A 12,990-nucleotide genomic window follows, 5' to 3' on the forward strand; every position below is an offset into this window, starting at 1 on the left:
GAGGTGAGGCTAGTCCTGCCCAGAAGATTTTGGCCCAAATGCCTTATCCTTATCACATAACACTTACTGTTTTCTTGATTTTATTTGTCAATATAAAAATACTCAAATATTTACAACAAATAAATACGCGGGGACACAATAAGTTACACTGTTAGGAGCCCTCCTCCTAGGGCTGGGAGAGGATATGCAATATCCACAGCATGCCCACCCTCTCTCCTCTTCCCTCCTTCTCCCTCCCCCTCCCCCCACACAACCTTTCCCAGCCCAGTAAGGGAGGACAAGTATAAAATACCACTGAACCCCAGGGCCAAGTGGGAGGCCCCTCCCACCCTTGCCCCAAAACACACAGGAGAATCCATCTCCCTCCCCCCACCCTGAAAACATTCACAGCCCTAGGAGCAGGACCAGGCCCACCCCAGAGCCCTGGACTTCCCAAAAGGGGCACAGCACCCTGCCCAGCCCACCCCCATTATGTACATCCCTGACCCCCACGGGGGACAGAGGGGGGTAGGAGAGGCAAAGTGATACGACCCCTTCCCCTTCATAGCTCCAATGACTCACCAGGAGGACCCCAGGCCAAGGGAAGACTGGACAGAAAAAGGAAGACTACCTCACACGCGCACACACACACACACACACACACACACAGAGAAACAAGACGACTAGGTCACACACACATGCACACACCCACATACACATACACCTAGATACAAACACACCCACAATCTCCAACTTCTGCCTTGAAACGTTTTGGCGGCTGGGGTCCCATGTGTCCGTGATTCACAGCCCCTCACAGAGAGGAAGATGCCTTCTGGGAGGCGGTGCCCTGGTGAGCCACACCAAGTGGCAGTGCCCGTGCTGAGCGGAGCAGGTTCTCATGGCCGGGCGGGTGCGGGGCAGGGTCCGCCCCAGTCCGAGCCAGTGCCCGCGCCATGTCCCTGAGGTAGCTGGTGCCTGTGCAAAAACGGAGGAGCCGCGCGTCCCACGCTGCCCCTGCGAGGCGGTGGGGCCCCTCATACGGAGGACTCCTCGGGATTGGAGTCCGGCAGTGGCTGACGCTGCTGTAGCTTGCGCCTCAGTTCGTCGGCCAGCTCGGGCAGTGGGTGCCCCAGCCCACTGCGGTCCTCCCCTCCTAGCTGTAAGCGCACGTAGCCATTGGCATTTGAGTTCCGCCCACCCCCCAGGTGAAGCCGGGTTGGAGAAGGCAGGGGCTGGCCGGGGATGCCAGGAGGTGGAGAGGGGGGCCCACCCCCAGGCTGGCACCGCGCATGTCCAGGCACAATCTTGAGTGAGCCGTCTGAGTAGTAGTAGCCGACGGGATCCCAGAGCTTCTCGTCAGTCTCTGGGCCAGGCCTGAAGGGAGGACTGGTGGGCTCCTTGGGCAGCTCCAGGGGGTACACCAGGGTCCTCTCCGCCGCCTTGGCACCCTTCTCCAGCTCCTCCCGCAGCCGCCGGCGCAGCGACAGAACAAGCAGCAGCAGGACCAGACACACGGCCCCCAGGGCCACCACAGCCAGCCACACCAGCCCCAGGTTTTCCAAGGGAGCCCGAGCCTCCAGGGTCACCGATGGGCCGGCCACCACGGCCACCAGGTAGCCTTCGGCAGCCAGCCGCGCCCCCTGCTCCTCCGAAAAGCAGTGGTAGGCGCCAGCGTGGCGGGGCTGGGCAGCCATCACGACCAGGGCTTGTAGGCGGGCGTCATAGAGGAAGGAGCCAGGCTGTTCCGCGGGGAGGTCCCGGCCACCGAAGGTCCAGCGGGCGTGCGCCAAGTTGGAAGAGAGGCGGCAGGGCAGCACCAGGTCTGTGCCCGCCACCACGGTGATGTTTTTGGGTGTGAGCCTGACTGCAATAGTAGAGAGTGAGCAGAGTTAGCACAGGAAACCCAGGGCCCATCCTACTGGGGAGAGGGAGAAAAAAGGCAACTCACCTTTTTTATTGCCACGGTTACAAATGCTTGAGGTGTCCAAGACCGTCACGTGCTGGATCAGCAAGGACCTGGTTGGGGAAACAGGGTCCATGGGCACTGCGGCTCCAACCACCCTGCTCCCACCCCGGTCCCAGCAAGGGCTGAGCCCCACTCACCCCGAGGGGCCACCCACGGCCACGCAGCGGCTGGTGTTGACGCTCCAGGCACAGTAGGGGTCCCGAGCGAGGACACAGTCGGCACAGGAGCGGTATTTTGCGCAGTCGGCCAGGGGCAGCTGGACCAGCTGAGAGCGGGAGCCCGCAAAGAGCAGTTTCTGCAAGAGAAGCGGGGTGCGGGAGGTTCAGCCAGGGCGGGACATGGCCTGGGGGGCAGCTCTGACAGTTGCATGGGAGCACGAGGGCAAAGGGGCCTGAGGACAAAGGGCACAGGACTCTGAGGAGGGAAATCGAAGGACTGAAGAATGCACCCAGGGCTTACTACAAGCCAGACACAATCCTAAGCACCTTAGAGACATGACCTTCTTAGGCCCAAACAGTGAAGTGCGAGGCTGAGGAATATAATCACACACACACACACACACACACGCGCGCGCGCGCGCGCGTGCTTCAGTGCAGTATAAATAGTGCAGGAAGCCTGTTTTCCGCTAGGCCCATCAGTCCTCGTAATAGAACAGGCACAGCATTAAGGTGTTTTCCTCTGAATGCTCACTGCCAATCCGTGTTTCTTCAACCACGGACTTTTTTTCTGCCATTATTCCACGTTCTGGGGAACAATCTGAGCCACGGCAGTTGGTCAAGGGCGAGTACATGAAAGTTCACAGGAGTCACAAACTAGCCAGAAAGAAGGGTAGGTGCAAGCAGCACTTTAGACAAACAGGAAAGGGAGTGGAGGGCCAGGACTGGGCTGGGCTAGACTTGGGGGAGATGGGGGCGCAAAGACAGCCAGCAGCATGAGGGCAGCATGAGCCCGAGGGGCCCCGACCACCGCAGCACCATAGAGAAGAGGCTGTAGGTCACAGAGGCACAGCACAGCCTCGAGGGGTCTGACGGAAGCGTGGCAAGCCGCTGCCAAGGCCCAATTCTGGGAACACTGCCCCCACGGGGACCTGGCTATATATAATGCCTGCCAGCCGCCGAGCACAGATTCTGTTAGCACGCTCGTTTCCTGGAACTCGCCCTAAGCTAAGCGAGGTGTGTTCTAGTGCCTCCCCAGCCTTGTCCTGGCCAAGCCAAAGACGGGGGAAGGTGTAGGGACAGTGGTGGACGGGACCTGATTACTACCTTGCTCCGGGATAGGACCAAGCTTTCCACAGGCTCCTGGTCAAACACCTGCAGCTCCTCGATCAGGTGGACCCAGGGGCCCAGGCTCACGGCCTTGAGCAGCCAGCCATCTCCTGTGGGTGGTTGGGGAGGACAGGCAAGAATGAGAGGGCATGGGGCCCCTGGAGCATCTCTAGATCTCCCTGCCCCGACACACACAGGCCTTTACCCAGTTTCCAGCAGCCACACCCACCTCCCCAGGTGCCTACCTGTGCCAATGAACAGCACCGTATAGGTGGCTGCATCAAGCCCTGTGACCCGGTCAGCCACCAGATGGGTGAAGTTGGTGTCCTTCTTCACGAGCAGGGGCCGGCCCCACCGGGGCCGTACCTGCTCCTCCATCAGTGGGTGCTTCTTGATGAAGTTGAGGGTGTTGTCCGGCAGCTCCAGAGAACTGGTGTAACCGTGGCGTCGGTGCCAGTTGTTGATGCACTGGGGAGTGGGGGGTGGGGTGTGGGCAGGGGGGAGGAGGGGAGAGCTGTCAGCATGGTGGAGAGCTACTGCGGCTGAGGGCAGGAACCCATCCCCATCCTGGAGGACTCACCGAGCCAGGCCGTGGGCTGGGGACGGGGTCAGTATAGCGGCCCCATTTCTGGGCTTGCTCACGGTACTCCTTGTAAGGACCCTCGAATACCCTCTGGATCTCTTCCAGCTGGTACTCGCAGACCGCTGACAAGTCCACATCGCCCCTGTCATACCAAGGAGGGAACCAAAGGGTGAGGTGTGGTGTCCACTTTACCCCAGCTCATGTCATGGACCAGGAAGATAGCCCCTTCCCCCCACACAAAGCAATCATGGCCATGTGTGATGTCATGTTGGCTCTAACCTACCGCAGGGGCAAGAGCACTGCACACCTCCCCCAGGGGAGGGGGGACTCAGAGAGGAGCAGATGCCCAACATCCTCCTTGCCTTCTGGTCAGCGAACCACTTAAGCCTTTACCCAGTGGCCTGCAACCCCAACCATCCCTCCTGGGCAACCCCCCTCCCCCCAAACCCCCCAGGGTTCCCAGCCAACTCACCATCGCGCCCGAAAAACCCCAAAGAAGGTGGTATTGTGCCAAGAGGCATCCCGCAGGGTGTGCAGAGCCTGCAGCTGATTGAAGTAGAGCTGCCAGTCCGGGGCCGAGCACACCAGCCTTGCCTTCAGGAATGTGGTCCACTTCCTCTGCAAGGTCCGCGCGCCCCCCATGTCCCCCTGGCAGATAGCAAGGGGGCACTGCTGGGCAGGCCCGCTGAGCCACCAGGCCTCCCGGGGCTCCCCACTCACCACAGGATTCTGTACCTTGCAGACACGGGCCACCCGAGCCACCACCTGCTCTGCATAGCAGTCATACTCCACTGCCCGCTCGCTGAAGAAGAAGTAGACCTTGTCATCGTCTCCTGTGAAGCTGCCCACGCTCTCTGGGATGTAGGCAGAGCCTACAAAATGAGGTTCTACGGGAAGGGGAGGAGGGTTAGCAGGGCAGGTGCTGCAGGGCCTCTCACCCACGGCTCCCCCTGGGCCCCACGCAAGCTCCTTGGGGCTCACCGTTGAGCCAGAAGGCCAGGTACTCTGTCTTCATGGAGTGGTGAGGCCCCATGTTGCGCAGGATAACTGGCTCTGTACCCAGGAAGTTGTTGAGTGTGGCCGAGTACAGCTCGCCGTCTATGGAAGACAGCGGATCAGGCAGGCCAGAAGTGACATGAAACTTCGTTCAGGCCACGCAGATCCACAATGAGATGGCAGGCGGAGGGGTGGGGGTAGGATACTCCCCCAGCCTGCCGTGGGGATAGCCACTCACCCACAAGGAGGCCGGTGTGGCCCTTAGCTGGGTCATAGGGACACTTCCCCTTCCCATCCTCAAATTCTCCACGTTCCAAAGTGAAGGTGAGCATGTCCTAGGGGCGGAAGAGACAATGCAGAAGCGCCCAGGGGAGTGGGCAGAGTAGGGCGAGGATGGGGGTTGAGGGGAGAAAGCAGCACTCACGATGTAGGTGCACTTGGGCTGGAAGGCGTAGGTCCCGCAGACGTACAGGTGGGATGTGTTGTAGGGCTGCAGGAAGCGGATGAAGTTGAAACATTCCGTCTGGGGAGAGAAAGGGGTTCACTTAAAGTTATGAGAACATGGGACATGTTGACACAAGGACCTCTCCCTTTGTCTGGAACAAAGGGAGAGGGTGGAGGTGGGGGACAACTGCAGGCCTGGCCAACAGAATTATGGGAGGGTGGTTCTGGCCTCCTGGCCGTATCCTGAGCACCCACCTGGTTACTCTTCCCTTTCTGGATGCACTCGGCCTTCTTCTCAGCAGGTGCCTCCCATGAGATCTGGGAAGGGAGTGGGGGGAGACATCAACATCCCAAGTAGCCACTGAGCACGTGCCCTGAGTATCTGCCACAGGCATGGCTCTTGGCAGCTACATGAGGACACCACAAGGGAGCGTACACAGTCCCCATTGCCCGGGAGTGTAACAGAGAACAGAAGCCCCAGACTGCTGCAAAGCTGCAGAGGAGGAAAAGCAGCGTGTCGGCTCTGCTAGAAGGGTGGGAATGGAAACTGGACAAAGATTTCCACAGGGAAGAACAGGGCTGAGGGGCCAGCTTCCTCAGGCTACACCCCTTTGGGTCCTGCCACTCTCCCCACACCTGTGTGCCTCCCGCTCCCCCACCTCTCACCGCTCCTTGCAGCTCCAGAGCCTCCACGCTGAAGGCAAACAGGGCCTCCCGGGCCCCAACGTACAGAAGCCCTGTCTGCTCAGTCAGGGTCAACGTCAGGAAGTCCTGGATGCCCGTTTGGGAGAACCGCCGGACTACTGCAGCCAACTCTGCAGGGCCAAGAAGCGGGGGTGGGCGGGGAGACAAGAGAGGGAGTGAGCAGGGTGGTGAATGGGCAGAGGCCTTCCCGGGGCTCCAGGCATCCTTTTCCCCACAGAATCAGCCTTCCTCTGTATGGTGGTCTCCTGGGCCAAATCACCCCTGCTGCCCCACATTACAGCTAGCACCCCACAAGCGGATGCCAGCTAAGCACCCTGACCGGCAATAAAGAGCCTTCTCTAATAGCCTTTTGGCTCTGACAGCTCCCTCCAAGCCTCCCTGGCCTTTCCCAGCCTGGGAGGCAGCAAATCTGGGCTGGTGAGGAGGAAGGAAGGATATCTCAGCCACAGCTTCCGGCCAGAGGAAGCCATCAGACTGATGGCCCTCATTCTCAGGGTCAACAGCACCTCTGGCTGCAGAACTGGGCTCTTCCCCCTCCCCGCTTCCTCTGCTACTGCTTCCTTCTTTGCTGCCTGCTACCCGCTGCGCACACCAGGCTCCGGCCAGGCCCCAGCCTGGGAATTGGCACAGCCGAGGGTACTGAAGTTGAAGTTATAGGCACTGCTTGCCTGAGGACACTCTTCAGTCCAGCGGGACCCAAATCCAGGCTGCCAGAGATCCAAACACGGCTGGCCACTGGGACAGGTGGGAATGAGGGAGGCTGAACTGGGCTGGGAGGCCAGGCCAGGGTGGTTGGGGGAACCAGAGGCCTGAGACCAGAGAAGGCACTGAAGCTCTGTTACTATTCACCATGCAAGGCACTATGACAGTACGACACTACGACAGAGAATTCCTACATCAGCCCCCAAATAGCTGCCCACCTGTCCTCAGGGTCCCCCTAAATCAGCCTGAGCCTTTGGAACCAGACACAGGCTAGCAAGGGAGGGCTTCATTAGCACCAGAGTGGAGCCTGTGGGAGGTGAGCTCATCCCAGGTCCCCAGAGTGCACTGATGATACAAACAACCTGACATCACCTCTTAATACAGGTGTGTGCGTGTGCAAAAGACTATCAAAGGACTGTCAGGTCTGCTGTCCCCCCACCACGAGCATGTGCGTAAACACATCCAGAGCCACCAGAGGGCACAAGTGTCAAGGTAGCAGAGGGGGTGTATTATGGTTGATAAGGGGGCTCCTGGGGGCAAAAAGCTAGGAGGACTTTGGGGAGGGGGGTGATGACACTCTTTGCCTTATGCCTATCCGGGCTCTGTTTTCTCTCAGTGGGCTCTCAGTGCAAGTGCTAGTTCCACAAGTAAGGCATGGGGAGAATGATACAGAAGAGAAGGGTCTCTCTTCCTTGCATAACAGGGGCAGCCAAGTCCTAATCATCTGAAGAAGGGATATCCCAGGACTACCAGTTCTGGGTCCCTGGGGCCACTCACTCCCATTTCTTGGACAGCTGTGTCACCTGTAGGCTTTGAGTCCGAGAGCAGAATAAAGCTGGCATATCTAGGGGCAATTGCTCCTCTCCCCGCTGCAGTCCCTCCTGGCCTCCCCTCCCCACACTGGTCTTCCTCCTCAGGACTTTAGTCACTCACCCCCAGAAGATACGGTCTTCCGAGGCACCAGGTTCCACCACATCTCAGCCCGAATGCCCAGGCCACACAGCTCCACTGCCAGCAGCCAGACAGCCCAGTGTGGGGCCATGGCAAACGCCTCTAAGCTCCAGGCCAGCTGCCCTGCTGGGGGAAAAGAAAGGGTCAGAATCACAGCCAGAGAAAACAGACCGGAAGGGGGCCCACACAAGCCCATGCCAGGAGGCACTGACAGGACATATGACCTGATCAGCCTCCCCAGGAGCCTCCTGGGTTCCCTCCTTACCCAATCCTTGAAGTAGAGACTTGGTTCCCCCCAACACCTGGCCTCAGCCCCCACAGATTCCAAAAGAGGTGGGAATCCCAGAGGGGAGGGGAGGAGCTGAGTCAGCTGGAGGGTTGGACACTCCAAGAAACCTTCTCTGGCCTCCAGGCCCTCACCCACTCCCTCCCAACAGGAAGTTGTTTAAGAAATTAAAAGGGGACCCCTTCCCCCACATTCAAGCCTGACAAATTTGAGGATTTCTTAAAATAACCTCTGGGAGCAAGACCTTCCCCCACTCGGGCTCCAGCCAGTCCCAAGATCTTTTAGCACGCATACCCCTCGGCTGGGTAAAGGGGCATACAGTGGGTGGGCGGTTGCAGAAGCCCCCCTCCCCCCACCCCTCCTCCCCCCCACCTGATGGAGCCGGCCCTGCGGGGATCCCGGCCCCAGCCTCTCCCCTACCCCCAGACAATAGCCAGGCAGAGCCCCAAACCCTTAATCCAAATCATCAGGGCCGAAGTGGGGCCGGGAGCCTAAGGGGCCCAGCTTCCCGAGGCCCCTTTGTTGCCCAAGACGGGAGGCAGGAAGTGGGTGGGATGGGCGTGGAAATGACCAGGGCCTCATCCTGTTCCTTGCACAGCCTCCTAGGAGACACTAGCCCTCACCCTTTGGGGCGGCGGAACAACAGAGCCGGCTCCGGTCTAATCAGGGATCTCCCGGCGAAGCTCTCAGGCGGGGGTGGGGGGAGTAGAGGGGCGGGTGGGGAGCGCGAAGGGTTCCTCTCCGACCGCCGGGGACGCCCGGTGCAGGGCCGGCGCCTGCTGCGCTCCCCCCGCCGGGTCTGACGAACCTTCCCAACTCAGGGATTGCGCCCTGGGACCCCGGCCTGGGCAAGTCATCTACATTAATTGACAGTGCCCCAGCCCTCCAGTGCCGGGCACAGAGACACAGAAGCTGGGGACCTGCTCACCCCAAAACAAAGGGTCCCCGCCAAGACCTCGTCCTTGGTCACCCACTCACCCCAGATTCTCCCCTCCCCCAGCTCCCGGGATTTGAATGCAAACAAAGCGGCGGCGCTGGGAGCGTGGCGAGCCTGGCCGGCGGACGCCCCCTGTCGGCCCAGTATCCCAGCACTGGAAGGGCCGGGGGCTAGGCACACGTTCACCCCTCCCTCCTCCGTCCCCCCAACACACCCCCAGCCCTCGCTCTGCCCCTTACCCAAGGCTCGGGCCGGACCCCACGGCGCGCTCCGAGAATCGGCCAGCACGGCGATGCCCCCACCCCCAGCTTCTCTCAGGGCGCGGAAGCAGGAGCAGCCGGTGGGGTGGGGTGAGGGCAGGAGGAGCGCGGGGCCCAGGCGGTGCGCCCCCCTACCCTAGCCCACCGCGAGCAGCCGGGCGCGAACAGCGCTTCCGCGGCTGCAGGGCGGGCGCTCCCGTCAGGGGCTGGGCAGCCAGGCTCGGGTCAGGAGCTTGGCTTTCCAGGATAACCCGCCTCCCCAGCGGAGAGGTCGGGCGGGTGGGGGGCCGCGGCAGGGAAATCCGATCCCACAACATCGGCCTCAGTCCAAGCCCGCCCCAAACTTTCCGTCGAGGGTGGGGGAGCCGGGGGCAGTTCGGGGGCCTGGGAGAAGATCCTGGCCTCCGACCCGACAGCACAGGGGATCCCCGCTCCGCGTAGCCCCGCTCTCCTAGACCAGTGCGCGCCTCGGGACGCTATGGCTGCGGGCACGGCTTGCTCGGCTCCCGAGCCCCCGCCGGCCAGCCCGCGGGGGGCGCAGGAAGGATCTCGGACCGACTGCTGTCTCCGCCGCTAGCCCTCCGTGCGCTCCCGGACCCTGTCCCTCGCGCATGCGGCGGCTCCTGCGCGAGTCGGGGGACAAAGCGGCGGCCCCGTAGCCCTGGTGCTCCCGCCCCGCGCAACCCTGGCCTCACTCACCTCTTCTTCGCGGCTAGAATCCCTGGGCGCCGCCCTCGCGTTCGGCTCGGATCACGGTCCGCCCCTACCCGCGCGCCGCCGCCCGCCTGCGCGCGCCCGCCCGCCCTCCTCCGCTGTCCCCTCTGCCACCGCCCCTCGGTCCCGGCTCTCCTCGGCGCCCCTGGGCTCGGGCTCCCCGCGCCACCGCGCCGGGCGCCGGGTCTTTCACCAGCGCTGCCGCCGCTCTCCGCCCCCTCCCCCCCTGACGTCAGGCGGGGTGGGGGGTGTCGAGCGGAGGCCGGGGGCGGGACGCGAGGTCCGGCCCAGGAGGGGGCTGCGACCCACCGCGACCCGCCCGCTCCCCCACCACTGGCTCCCCGCCGGCGGACTCGGACCCCTGCCCCTCCCCGCGTCCTGCCGCCCCGCGCCTCGGAGTCTCGGTCTACGCCACAAGCGCGGGGAGGTGGGGCGAGGGAGGGACTCCGGGCATTGCCTTGAGGGGATCGGACTCACCCGGTCTTTCCGAAGTGTCCCCCAACGCTGGGCAGCTGGGCTCGGGAATGGGGCCGAGGAGCTCCCCACTCTGCAGTTACTGGAACCAACGCGGGCAAGCCCCTTCGGGGCGAGTATCCGGGGGAGGGGTGCCGGGGAAATCGAGGCTCCTTTTTGGGGCAGACCAGAATGGGTCTTTTGGCCCGAAATTCTGCTTCGTTTCTTGGCCCCAACACCAGCTGGCCCCCGCAGTCAGATTGGAACGGGTCTTACCAACCAGTTAGACCCACTAATCTCCGGAGAGTCTGCTCCTTGTTTTTCATGCTCCACACAGAGGGACAGCAGCGCCCTTGTCCAGCCAGCTCCCCGGGAAGACAGCCCTCCGGGAGACTCCTGTTGCACAGAGCCTGCCCCCAAGAAATGAGTCCTTCTGATGCCAGAAGGCTGAGTAACAAGTGACACGAGCCCTAATGTTCAGATGAAAGCAGCTGAGGGGAAGGCGCGCTGGAGAGCTACCACCTTTTAGAACCGCCTGCCTCCGCCCACAGCAGCTCCTAGAAGTCACTTGTAGCTCTGGCCCGCTCCGCTGGAGTGGTGCTGGTGTGGACCTTGCCAGCTGGTCCTCAGAGCTGGGCAAGTGGACAAACCCCAGGGAAGCCGCCCCATAGGCACCCAGACACAGATGCCTCCTCTTGGCTAGGAGCAAAGGACAGAGGTAAAGAGACTGGAGCCCCAAGGCTTTGGTGGGGACTTTAAGCGGGCACAGTCCTGGAGGAGAGGAACACTGGAGGGCCCCGTCAGCAAATCTGCATTATAAATCAGTCCCGACAGGAGCTTTTGTTCTGAGTTAAAACTTGGCATCTAAAAATGGAGACCAGAAGAGTAGTGGAGATAATTGGGAAAAGCAGCCCAGTTTGGATTCAGTAACAATTGGGTCTTTGCTGGTACACATAAAGGGCCCTTCTCCTGAACTGGCCAAAGCCTTATTTCCCAGCTCCTTTCCACTAGGCAAAAAAAAAAAAAAAAAAAGCCATGGTCTTGGAGATTCTGGAGATAGCGGGCAAGCCTTAACAGTTAGCATGGGGTGGGCAGGGAAGGCTCTGCCTCTGCTGGCTGGGAGGGAGTTGGGGGTGACCCCTCCTCCAGGTTAGACCCTGAGTCTTTTTGAGTGGAGGTGAACTGATATGCAGATAGCACTCATATCTGTTCTGTGCTTGACACTTTGCCACCTGCCTTCACTTTCATTTCCTCACATCATCCACCCTGACCACCGTTCAAACGGCAGGTATCCTTGTCTCTGATTTTGGAGATAAAAATGAGTCTCAGAAGGATGAAGCAACCTGCTCAAAGTAACGTAGATAATTAGCAAGGTCAGGATGTTAAATCAGGTCTTGGGACTCCCAGTCCTGTCTTTCCATCAAGTCAGAGTGCATCTGGACAACCTTTAAGCCAGAAACAGCTCATCTCCTGCTGTTTTCCCTCACCTCTGCTCCCACCTCCACTAGGCAGAGCTCCACCTGCAAGACGGCCCCAGTGGAAAGTTTCAAAAGGTGGTTTGGTTTCACTGGCAGGGACAGTCTTCTGTATGTTATGGCAAGCTTCTCTGTTCCTGCTAACAGACTCAGGGAGCCCTTCCCTCCCAAATGCTCCTCAAAGATAAGGCTGCAGCTCTCCACCCCACTCCCCTTTTCTACCTTCACTCATTTCCTGCTGTTAATTTCCAGCACTGGCCTTTTCCATGGGTGGGTGGGCAGAGGATAAAGTTTCCTGCATGACTACTTGCTCATGATTCATACTTTTTAATAAAAGTACAACCGGGGGTACCTGGGTGGCTCAGCGGTTTAAAGCCTCTGCCTTCGGCTCAGGTCATGATCCCAGGGTCCTGGGATCGAGCCCCACATCGGGCTCTCTGCTCGGCGGGGAACCTGCTTCCCCCTCTTTCTCTGCCTGTCTCTCTGCCTACTTGTGACCTCTGTCAAATAAATAAATAAAATCTTAAAAAAAAATAAATAAAAGTACAACTGGTCAAAAATGAACATTCCTGGGTTTTAAATTAAGAAAAGAAGAAGAAGAAGAAAGAAGAAGAAGGAGGAGGAGGAGAAGAGGAGGAGGAGGAGGAAGGAGAAGGAGGAAAGTCTCTTGTACCTGTCATGTCTCCCTAGGGCCTATCTGGCATATTCTATTTAAAGTACCCATGCTTCGGGGCACCTGGGTGGCTCAGTGGGTTAAAGCCTCTGCCTTTGGCTCAGGTCATGATCTCAGGGTCCTGGGATCGAGCCCCGCATCAGGCTCTCTGCTCAGCAGGGAGCCTGCTTCCCCCTCTCTCTGCCTGCCTCTCTGCCTACTTGTGATCTTTCTGTCAAGTAAATAAATAAATAAAATCTTTTAAAAAAAAAAAAAAGTACCCATGCTTCAAGTCTTAGGCCCTGATAGACCCTCTTGCTCATCTGCTTGTTGGCCAAGTCAAGGAAAGCCCACATATGCTAAATGCCTTCCGAGTTTCTCCAAGGATCCACTGGCAGCTCAGCTCAGACTCAGCTCAGTCCCTACAGATGGGTCCAGGGGTCTTGCCTGAAAGTCAACCTCCCAGTCCCTCCCCCACACACTGGTCATGTGCCATGGTGTCCCTCACTTGAGCTCCTTACCACTAGCTCTTGCAAGGCAGCTTTCAGACCAGAGTGGAGCCCAGGGTTCACATTGGGGTTCTCCAGTGAGCACTTCCTGGCCAACTTCCAAAGGATCCGAG

The 12,990-nt window shown here is 59.9% G+C and overlaps 1 protein-coding gene across 5 annotated transcripts; it reads right to left on the reverse strand.

Moving 5' to 3' along the window:
* Positions 1-371: 371 nt before the first annotated feature.
* SEMA4C (semaphorin 4C) lies at positions 372-10,690 on the reverse strand. 5 transcript variants are annotated; one of them, XM_044263848.1, is made up of 15 exons: positions 10,266-10,690; positions 7,574-7,714; positions 5,900-6,048; positions 5,489-5,551; positions 5,214-5,312; positions 5,028-5,124; positions 4,775-4,891; positions 4,529-4,680; positions 4,266-4,441; positions 3,791-3,935; positions 3,456-3,678; positions 3,208-3,320; positions 2,083-2,240; positions 1,928-1,995; positions 372-1,843 (listed from the first exon to the last, which is right to left on the reverse strand). In XM_044263848.1, exons 2-15 carry the CDS (start codon positions 7,680-7,682, stop codon positions 1,014-1,016), a joined length of 2,499 nt encoding a protein of 832 aa, XP_044119783.1. In that variant the 5' UTR covers positions 7,683-7,714; positions 10,266-10,690; the 3' UTR covers positions 372-1,013. The 5 variants fall into 5 exon arrangements, with proteins under 5 accessions (XP_044119783.1, XP_044119781.1, XP_044119782.1 ...); XM_044263846.1 differs by having other exon boundaries at positions 7,574-7,717; XM_044263847.1 differs by lacking the exon at positions 10,266-10,690 and adding an exon at positions 9,774-9,847.
* Between the last annotated feature and the right edge of the window lie 2,300 nt (positions 10,691-12,990).

This window comes from Neovison vison, chromosome 8 (assembly GCF_020171115.1).
Source record: "Neovison vison isolate M4711 chromosome 8, ASM_NN_V1, whole genome shotgun sequence".
NCBI lineage: Eukaryota > Metazoa > Chordata > Mammalia > Carnivora > Mustelidae > Neogale > Neogale vison.